The following is a 10,800-nucleotide window of genomic DNA, read 5'->3' as shown; positions in this document are numbered from 1 at the left end:
AACCATAACGGCTTTATTTCCATTTCTAGCTGGAAATAAGGCCGTATTCGAAATTTCGCCAAGCGAAATAAAGCCATTATGGCGTTAATGCATATGGTGTTATTGCACCCCATCGTTTGGATAATTCTTTTTTCATTTGAAAATTTGTAGCTCAAGGGGGATGGCATACTAATTTCGTTTAGTTCCGTAATATCATGAAGATATTACGGTACTACTGATTTTTTATATGAGCATTGAAGTAGGTTGTATTTTGTGCTTAGAAATTACTCGTTATACTTTTTGTGAAATAAATAATATATGAAGTAATTTTTTAAGCTCATAAAGTTGTTAGAAAGGTTACATGTAAAAAAATTATCATATATTTATGTATACATATGTACATACATAGTTGCAAGCATGATACAAAAAAGAAGGTAGTTTCAATAAACAACTTTTTGATTAATAAGCAGATTTTTGACAATTGCTCAATTGTGAAAAATTCGAAGCGGCATTACCCAATTGTAAGTTTTTTGGTGTGGGACATTTTATATCCTAAATTTGGGATTATAAAGTAAATAGTTGTATTAATATATACCTTTTAAAACTAATCAATATCTTATTTTGAAAACGTTTAAATTTTACATTAAATTCGATAACAACTTGCCAAATCATTATTTTAATATTAATACAATTTTAGTGAACATATTTTAAAATTATGTTAGTGTCCTCATGTCATCTCATTAATTCACAATGTAGTTTTCTATATCGGATACGTGATTCTGATGTAATTCTGAAATTACACATTTACACAAATTACTGAAATTACACATTTCGATGTGTTATTTAATACATATTGTCTTTGTCCATTTAACAGCAATGGAATTTACTTTCGAACTCATGGGCCGTAAAATTTTTCTAGCAACACATAGGCCCGTAGTCGTAGTCAAAATAAAGTCGACTTTAAAGTTAGTTGCAGCTTTTTGACATAATTTTCAATGGGATATCTGTCAAAAAAGCTGCAACTAACTTTAAAGTCGACTTTATTTTGACTATGGCTACGGGCCATATTGTTTTCACATACAATTTTGACACACCCAAAATTGAAGGATAAAATAAATAGATAAAACCAAATTTTCAATAAAACTAATTTGTGTAGTCCAGGGTCGTCTTTAGTAAATTTTTTGGAGGCTGTTTTAACATATCCTATCTTATTATATATTTCTTAGCTTTTCTACATTCTGAGAAGTTGAGTAAATGAAGTCTAATATTCTTTTTTGGTCAACTACGATGCTTGATTTCATTTTGTGCAATCATTAGTTCATTTCGCTTGAGGAGTCACAATGCCCATACCGGCTTTTTTTGAAATTTCGGACACAAGTTTTCCAATAATGGTTATAGGCTAAAACAAAACCAATATCTAAAGTGCGTGTAGAACCTCCCATATAAATCGAATTTTTCATAGTGCATATCTCTGGAAGTATTTGTGGTAGAGTCCTGGAACTTTGTATGGATATATGTATATGAAGTGAATCTTAAGCTCATGGAAAAATAAGAGTTTATTGGAAAATGCGGCGTGCCACCGTAGAACTAGGAATAGAGGTAAATGAAATCAATCCCAAACCTATGAAAAATGGGGGTATATGAAAACAATCTCGTAGCCGTTCAAAAGAGCTAGCGGTATAAGCCAAATAAACTAAAATTCTGGTGACGCATAAAAACCTCTGGAAGCATTTACCTAGAATTTCCAACGAAAATATGTACAGAAAAACGGGTGCCACACCTTCTGGAAAGTAACATGATCACAGGGTGTATCCCGAAAACCATTTTAAGCTAAACCTTCAGGGATTATATTCTTGCCAAGACCCACAGGAATAAGCCGAAATTGCGTCGCAAGTTTTATGATCGGCTTGGGTAAGGTTTAACCACTTAACCCCCCTTTGTTTTCGTCGCTACTGAATTCTATAAACTGTCAGCTTTCACACAATTTAAAATATACATGTGTATTTAAAAATGTCATGAAAATTGTGTTGCTAGCTTCATGTTGCAAAATGTTTCAATGAAATGTTGTGGAATTTCACACTTATTTCTTGTTTGTTTCTTATTATGCTATGCTTAAGAACAAAATATTTTTAAATCGACAAAACATTTATAAGAAAATTTGAAGGATTTTAGATATTGGGTATGGTAGCACGAAATGTCACAATCTGCTTAATTGTCAGGTTGTTAATATGGCGACGAAAAAGTGACAATGGAACTACCTTGTTTTTTGTATCATGGTTGCAAGCATGATAAAAACATTACAAGGTAAATTCATTCTCTCATTTCGTCGGCCATGACTTTTTTCTGACGTTTGCCAACATTTTAAAAACATATAAAATTGAAAATAAAAAAATTAAATTGTTCACAATTGTTGTTGTTTGAGGTTGAAAATGAGAATGTGTGTGTGAGTTTGAGTTTTGATTTTAAAATTATATTGTTGGCAAACGTCAGACTGCCTCTCAATGGTTTTACCTTGTTATGTTTTTATCTTGGTTGCAAGTATACAAAGTCTCAAGTTCAGACGGTGCTTACGGGAAAAAGTTCACAACGGTGTCGTAAGTATCGTATTTTTGTATATTGTAAACTTTAAAAATTTAAATAAATGTTTAGAGAACTTGAAACGACAACCAAATATTTTTTAACACTGCATAAATTCATTATATGACTTTGATGGTACTTTGCGAACCCCCTTCATATATTTTGTAAGCGTTTAAAGTTTACGACATACAAGAATACGACACCGTTGTGAATGCCCCAAATATTTGTTCAGTAATTTAGCATTCCGTTCAATTTTCTGGCTGACTTTCAAAAAGTCAATTGCATTCCATACGTACAAAGTACCGATTTGAAAAGTATCCAATACTTTCGATACTCCGTACCGATATGTTGGAGTCTCTAATAGGAGCGAACAACAGCCAAAAATATGGAATAAAACCAGTTCAGTAGAGCCTAGAATCCTGAATGAAATAGTAAATGTTTTATGAGAGCTGTGCGATGAAAACTGGAAGGGGGAATTCTCTAACACTTCTTACAGATTGGCACCCCAAAATTTCATGTTCCCTTGTTCCAAAAATATACTAAATCAGAATTTCGAGTGTACACATTCGCTTGGAACTGACGTCGCCACAATGCAAATTATCATTAATTTTCTTTGAGGAGAGAACTACCATGAGGTAATACGAATAAAAAAAAAATCGAATAATCGGGCATGTGCTGCAAATCGTACGATTTGAAATTGATGCGATTTGCAAATTATTTTTTAATATAATTAATGCAAGTAATAAATATTTCAAATAAAAACTGATCGAAACACAAAAGGATGTCATATTATTCGATTTAGAGGAATTTTTTCCCATTTTGTTAAGAACTCTCCAAAATGAATTTTGTAAATCGCACCGATTTCAAATCGTACGATTTGCAGCATATGCCCGAATGTTGTAACAATAGTTGTGTTTTTTTACAAATTATCCAGTAACTTGCCAGCAACTCTCCAGTAACTTTATTTCTAGGAATTCGCTCTCAAAGAAAAAAATTGCAATAAAGTACGCGAACGCTTTTCCAGTAACAATTTGCAAGTTTCATGAACAGCTGATAAATTGGTTGTTTATTCGCAGCAAATTCCTAATAAAACAATATATTTTGTATTTAAATAGGTTTATTTTGTGAGATTCAACAATAAAAACCCACAAACAGTTTCCTTATTAGTTTAAATTTCATCCAGCAACATGCGATCAGCTGTTTTTCGTACTGGCAAATTCTTACAAGTAAAAATTTATCCAGTAAAATCCAGTAAAAACTTGCAACTTCAACTGTCATTTTTCGCTCTCTCAATTTCCCCTACTTTGCAAGTTTTTGCGTACGAAAACGCCAAAACATGAAAATTCGTAAAAACTTTTACTGGATTTTACTGGAAATGAGTAAAAAAACGCAACTAATAACTATTGCAGTTGGCAAGACTGTTGCGATAAGTACAATAAAGCGATGAGACTGTTATTTGTAACGGCACTTGTTTCCGTTGCCGTACTTGTTTGCCGCACGCGCGATGCTTGCATTGAATCGGTATCGGGTACAGAAAAGGAAGTATTGGGTACCGAGATTTTTGTAAAGAATTGGCTACCGACAATTCAGCACATCACTATTCGCAACTCTGCATATACACTTAGTTGAAATAGCGCAGTAGAATAGTATTCAATACAATGGTGTTAGTACGTTATGGATGTCAGCCTCTATTTTTGGCCTTTTTTAAAATGATAATTTAACAGGGAGGCTCCATGGCGTGACTTGGAAAAATAAATCAGCTACGTAAATAAGGATCACCATAGTGTACTTTTATATTTTTTTTTATTAGGGAACAATATTAAGCAGCTTACGTACCGATAATTTGAAGGCGAGCACTTTTCTTATCTGTCGACTCGAACGTTTGTACGGTGCACGTGTACTCTCCTGTCATGTTCCAGTCTGGCTTCTTTATGGTTATAACACCGGGACTTCCTTCCATTGTGAATATCTTTGTATCTATTTTGGACTTCATTATGCCCTTCAAGTAAGTTTAAATAAAAAAACCGCACATAAGATCTTTTTTTGTGTGTGAAATTTAACCCATTCAGAATTTGTAGATTAAAGGCTGATTGTCACTATGTCAAATTCAGTGGCATTTGTCGTCAAATAAGTGAAAACACATTGTCAAATGGGATTAAAAACCGGTTTATCGATTCATTTGGATCAGGATAGGTCTTTAGTCGTGTACATGCGCTGCTAAATCGGCTATCTGTCTGTGTTTATTTTTTGCCCATAATATCATGTGTAAGCATTCCGAAATCAAAGCGAGACAGTCTAGTACCGTTTTTGTCAATGTATCGTGTACTTGCGTGCCGTTTTTGTATATGTGTTGTGTATTTGTTTATTTATAAACGTATATGTTCCTTTTCTTTCCCTGCAAAAAAGTGTGCGACTAATCTCTAAAGAGAGTATTCCGAGATTACTCTCATTAGGGTACAATTGGGCATTAATTAGTCGCAACTAGTCTCATACAGATACTAATGGAGATCAACTCATCCCTTATGGGTATAATTGGAGATCAATTAGTCCCCAACTCATCTCTAGCGGGTACTATTAACGATTAAATGATATGTACGCACTTAGTCAATGAAGTTTCATGTGCGGCGTTGGCACGCAGAGAGAGTATTCGTCTAACAAAACTGAGCACGCCGGTTCGAATCTCAGCTGGCGCAAATTTTTATTTTTTAAAAGTGACTAGTCGCTTTTTATACTCGTTCGAGTATAAAGGTGAACAATTAGTCTCTTCATAGGACATGCTCGAACAAAAGCGAACAGTTCATTCCATATAAAGAGATCAAAAGTGGTATTAATCGCATGCTCCCTTTGCGATTGCTCCCGGCGTCATCCCGGATTAGTCCCATTTTTTGCAGGGTTCGTACGTGTTTATTGATATATCTGTACTGTAGTGTTTTCGGACGGTACTAGCTCTTACTGCCAATATAGGAGTATTACATATATGCATAATATCATCGGTAAAGGTATTGGTAAAGAGATAAAGTTGTGTCAAAATATGGCGCCAAATTTTGGCGTCAAAATATGACATAGCGAAAACCAGTCTTAAGTTAAAAAATTCCATTTGCATGCAAAAATAAGACAGTAATTTTTATTCAGAATTCGTATATTAAGAAAAAAACTGAAATTTTATTTAAAAGTAAGGTTATGTTTTATTAATTTAAAGAAAATTAAATTAGGTTAACTAAAATTTTGAACTACGCTTTGACTAAAACGGCCAAAGAAACATAGTTTGTAATATCATAATCCGAACCGTTTTTATTTTAAATTTCTAAACCAAATTGCAAATAGAATTTTGCAAGAAAAAAGTAGAATTACATTGTATTATTGCTAACGTTTTTATTTTTAAATGGAGAACCGAGTTTTTGCTTTATTTTTCATGGAATGAAATGACCATTTGAACCGAACTTATACGCTGCAGAGTTACCTATGAACCACACCGATTTTGGTAATGGTTTGCAGCCCTGGTTTGTAGTACTTTCATTAAGGAATGACATGATTTGACACCATTTAAGCGGCGTTTCAATGCGGACGTACACCGTTAAATATGTAGTAACTTTTTTATGAACAGTGCTATTTACTACAAGGAAGGACTATTTAGATAAACTAACTCAAACATTTAAATACTTGCTGATGTAGCCTACATACATACTTACCATGGCAAAGCCCTTTACTGATGGTATCCATTGGTAAATGGAATGATTGTTGAACAACCACTTCAGTACGAATCCCTTTTCGCGTGGCTCGACTTCGTACTCGCAGTCCAGCACCAGCGGATCCGGTTCGGTGTTCCGATCCAAAGTATACGTGTGAGGGACTTTAAGATTTGTTATCCGCACCGAGTTGGTAACTAAAGTACCGATACAACCAATGCTTTTTAATATAAAGTAATAATTTAAATTCTTCCAACTGTACCTGAGAGCAACGTCAGCCATGTGAGTGTGGAAATGCACAAGGACCATTTGTTCGCCATCAGCACCAGCATTTGAGAGATTATTGTCGCCCACGTACGATTCAGTGCAGTGCTGCCGCGCGTTCGTTGCACCGTTCAGAATGGGGTGAGCGACGAAGTGAACTGTTCACTTTACAATTTTCATGCTTTTCAATTCACTAACTGGATAAAGATAATCATTTGCATTAGAAAATGTTCGTATAACAATGTGTATGCATGTATAGGCAAATTTACCACAGCGGTGGTTCCGCTTAGTGGATTTACTTACTTATAAGATTAACCTAATACACGAGTATACCTAAACTTTAAAGTTGCTCTTCACCACATAATTAGGCCTTCGAATAGTTCGAGTATCGATGTTCGTCGTCTTTATTTTCGAGTATATATGTATATACGTATAACTTTTTTTGGATAAGTATCGATATTTGTGCAACGGAACGGATTTTAATTGTATTTAAACTATTGGTGATCCATTATCTACTGCTTTATTTAGTTGGTGTTTATTTGTGCCTGGTGCTTTGGCATTTCTTCTGTTATTTTCACTTTTGCCATCCATCCACTGTTCGTCGTACAAATTTTTGTGTGAAAAATCGACTTTTTAACGTTGAACAGCTATGTGTGTATGAAATTTTTATACTTGTGGGTACACAATAGTGTTGATTCCTTTTTGCTTATATTTGCCTGCAGTTGTCTTCTTCCTAAAAGCTTTTGACTGATGGATTACTTGGCGCTTCTGCGCATGTTCTGTCCAAGATGCATAAATCGTAGATGAAAGCTTTAGCGTTGAAATAGCAGTGTTGCATTTTACAGTTTTCCTATTTTCTATTGACAACTGCATAGATACATATCGTCGTTTAAAGTACAAAACCGCGTATCAAGAAAATGCAAAACCTCGTATGTGATGTTGCCCGTAGAGAGCCAAAGCTGGAAGATGTCGTCGCGGGACTTTTGAATTTAAACTGGTATGGAACATTGCGGTTAAACTGATTTGATATACATATGCCATTGGTCAAGTATTTCCAACTAGGGATGTTTCGAATGTCATATTTTTCACATTCGCGAATGCGATGGCCAATGCGATGCGAATGTTAGGAATAACATTAAAAAAGCTTTAATCAACTTAAGTCATCGTTTTTATTACTTAAAAATTTTGTAAATTATTAGAACATTGAACGATTGCTTAACCTATACAGTGTTTTTGTTGTTTGTAGTAGTCAAAGTTCAAAAGGGGCTTATTATATTTCAAAAAAAGTAATTTTGCTGCCTTTTCTCCCATGAGGCGATATTTTAGAGGCTCGTATATAAGACCGGTTGCACTAAATTGCTCACTTGGAACGCTGGCGGGTGGAACGCTCAAGCATTTGCGGACCAGATCTGTCGATTTGTCGCATTTTAGTTTAGTTTTATACCAATCGAGAGGATTTTAACCGAGATGAGCTCGTTTTTCTTTAAGATAGGTCTTCAATTCAGCTTTAATTTCACTTTTTTAATGTCTCCAAATTCTACATCCAAGCCTTCGCTTTCGCCGGAGGAATCTAAAATTATTTCTAGGTTGCTTATAAGACTTTTAGCAGAATCGTTGAAGGGTCATCAATGTTGCTTGATATACTAATTAACCGTTTAGCGCCTGAAGCTTAAAGCCGGTTATTGTCCGCACCCTGGCTAGACAGACTTAGAGCCATTTCAACAATATTAGAGTGGACTTTCTGCCCATGTAGACATTCGCATCATTTGATTGGAATGCGAATGTCGAATGCGAATGTGTAAAATGATGCGAATCATTCGCATAATGAATGCGAATGCAAATATTCCCAACATCCCTGTTTCCAGCGAACAAATAAGACAAAACATTAACAGCTCTATGCGGCGCTAGTACGAAAATATTTTAATCGGCAACTTTTTCATTTTTTGTTAAGCCAAATTTACATTTTTCGGTTATAAAATGTTCGACAGCGTTCAGAATATACCAGTAAAGAGAATAAACTCTCATCACGTTCTTCTTCTTATTTCAAGCTGTAACCGCTTAAGCGATTTTGGCAGAGCACAAAGCACACCACACCAGTCGTTTCTCTTCTATACCAATATACGCCAATTGAAGCCAAGTTCTTCCCCACTTGGTTTTGGTAGAATATTTTCAAAGCTGGAGCGTCGGTGTCCATTCGAACGACATGGCCAAGCCAACGTAGCCGCTGTATTTTAATTCGCTGCACTATGTCCATGTCGTTGTAAAGCTCAAACAGCTCATCGTTTCATCGTCTGCGGTACTCGTCGTCGCCAACGCGTAACGGCCCGTAAATCTTCCGAAATATCTTTCACTCGAATACTCCAAAAGCCGCCTCAGCGGATGTTTTGGTTGTCCATGCTTCTGCGCCATGTACCAGCACGGGCATGATGACTGACTTACAGAGTGTGCTTTTTGTATGTCGGGAGAGGATATTACTACTGAAATGCAGTTCAAAGAAACACTTTTGGTCAAGTGTGATCTTGCGTTGGATTTCAATGCTGGTTCCCAAGTAAAAGAAATTCTCTACTTTCCCGAAATTATAACTGTCGACATTGGTGCGAGCGCCAAGGCGCGAATGCGCTGACTGTCTGTTTGTTGACTGAAGATACTTGGTCTTGCCCTCGTTGACCACCAGACCAAATCGCTTTCTTCCTTATCCAACTTCGATAAGATAGAACTGACTTCGCGATTTTTTTTTACCGATGATGTCGATATCATCGGCAAACGTCACTTTCTACGCGAATTTTTCTGAAAAGCCTCGATCTTTTCGGTCATCAAGCATTGACATGATGGATTCATAATCAATGGTACGATCCAGAGCTGATACTCTAATGCTAAAGCTACGATTACACGAGATAATGGACTGAATAAACGTGTTGGGAGTGATACGTAGATATTAGGCAATAATGCATCCATCTTGAATTCGTGTAACTTTATAAGAGTTGGAATCGAGGCTAATGTTGGTTCCCTCAATTTGTTTCGTGAATATTCTTTAAATGACTAATTTCTGCAATCAAATGGACAGAATCGATAGCCTTACAAAAGGATGCTGGTTGCTAGGGATGAAACGAGTAGATACAAGTACCTACTCCAGGCAGCGAGGTCTAGTCATTGGGAAGAGAAACAAAGAGGAAAAAGAGCCCCGCAAAGATTTGATTATAAAAGAATCTTTAGCAGGGATCACACGATATGTATTTGTACAGATTTGTGCATTTTGACAGTTGTAGAGTGTGGTTATTTGGAAACTTTTTTATTAAGCTGAGCTCATTTCTAAAAAAACGTCACTCTGTGGTCGGTCAAACTCTATAATCGTTAACCTATGAGGTAAAAAAATTAAATTTAACTTATTCAGTTCACACGGAGTACCTTCATAGCCAAAATTATAGATGCTTTCGATCCCATATTTTTCGGGTATCGATACCTTCTTTCGATATTACGTCCAAGTAAAAGTATCGATGCCTGCATGGTACCGTTTCAGCCCTACTGGTTGCTGAGGGTCCCTCAGTTTACATCAAGATGTTTCCAAAAAAATTCACTATTGCTCGTAAAAACGAGTCCTACGTCTCACAGTGTAAGATTTGACCCATCTAGCTGCTTTTAATTCTGTAATTCGAAAACTATTGAAGATAGATTAATGAAATTTTGCACAAGGTACGTTATAAGATAGGCGAAGCTTTTTACAAACAATTGGTAATTTATAGTTACTGTCACGCCACCCTATTATATAACTGCAATTTTTAAAAATGCAAAAACTGTAATTTTAACTAACTATAAAGGCTAAAATGCCCAAAATTTATATTTAGAATTTTCCTATAACAAGGAATTATAAACTGACAGAAATGGACTTAAAAATAAATATATTTTTTACATTATGGGCGTGGAAAATATCGATTAAAAAGTCAAGTTGGGTTAACATAATTCCGTTATAAGTTCAATATTTCTTGCTCTATTTACAAAAATGGGATACCATTGGAAATGTAATGAATCAGGCTTTCTCTATTCAAAGCAAAAATACAAGAATTTGTCTCGGTCGAGATAAAATGCAAATGAATTACTCGAAGAAATAAATAAAATTCCCAGTAGGCCAGAAAAAAGAAAATTTCATCAAAACCTGCACTTTCCAGCAGCTTAAATTGTGTTGTTTAAAGTCTAAGAGGAGTGGCAAATAAACTGAGATACAAACTTTATCGAATAGTGGCGGATAACGAGTTTTCGGGTCTAATAAAAATAATATTTTGCTAAAAATAAATTTAAC

The 10,800-nt window shown here is 35.3% G+C and overlaps 1 protein-coding gene across 3 annotated transcripts in view; it reads right to left on the bottom strand.

Annotated features, from left to right (window-relative positions):
* The window catches only part of LOC118742317, a 32,899-nt gene extending 25,706 nt beyond the window's left edge, over positions 1–7,193 (bottom strand). The window contains exons 1-4 of one of the 3 annotated variants that reach the window (XM_036474304.1): positions 6,810–7,193; positions 6,505–6,703; positions 6,246–6,439; positions 4,393–4,555 (exon numbers count right to left, since the gene is read on the bottom strand). In XM_036474304.1, coding sequence (XP_036330197.1) covers positions 4,393–4,555; positions 6,246–6,439; positions 6,505–6,574 — 427 coding nt within the window. In that variant the 5' untranslated portion in view covers positions 6,575–6,703; positions 6,810–7,193. The remainder of the gene's footprint in view (positions 1–4,392; positions 4,556–6,245; positions 6,440–6,504; positions 6,704–6,809) is intronic. The other 2 variants (XM_036474301.1, XM_036474302.1) reach the window with 2 other exon arrangements.
* Between the last annotated feature and the right edge of the window lie 3,607 nt (positions 7,194–10,800).

The sequence above is a fragment of the Rhagoletis pomonella genome, unplaced genomic scaffold (genome assembly GCF_013731165.1).
Source record: "Rhagoletis pomonella isolate Grant_MI unplaced genomic scaffold, Rhpom_1.0 Rhpom_scaffold_00007, whole genome shotgun sequence".
NCBI classification, from domain to species: Eukaryota; Metazoa; Arthropoda; class Insecta; order Diptera; family Tephritidae; genus Rhagoletis; species Rhagoletis pomonella.
Note: the sequence above shows the minus strand (reverse complement) of the source record. Positions and strands in the feature narration are given on the sequence as shown.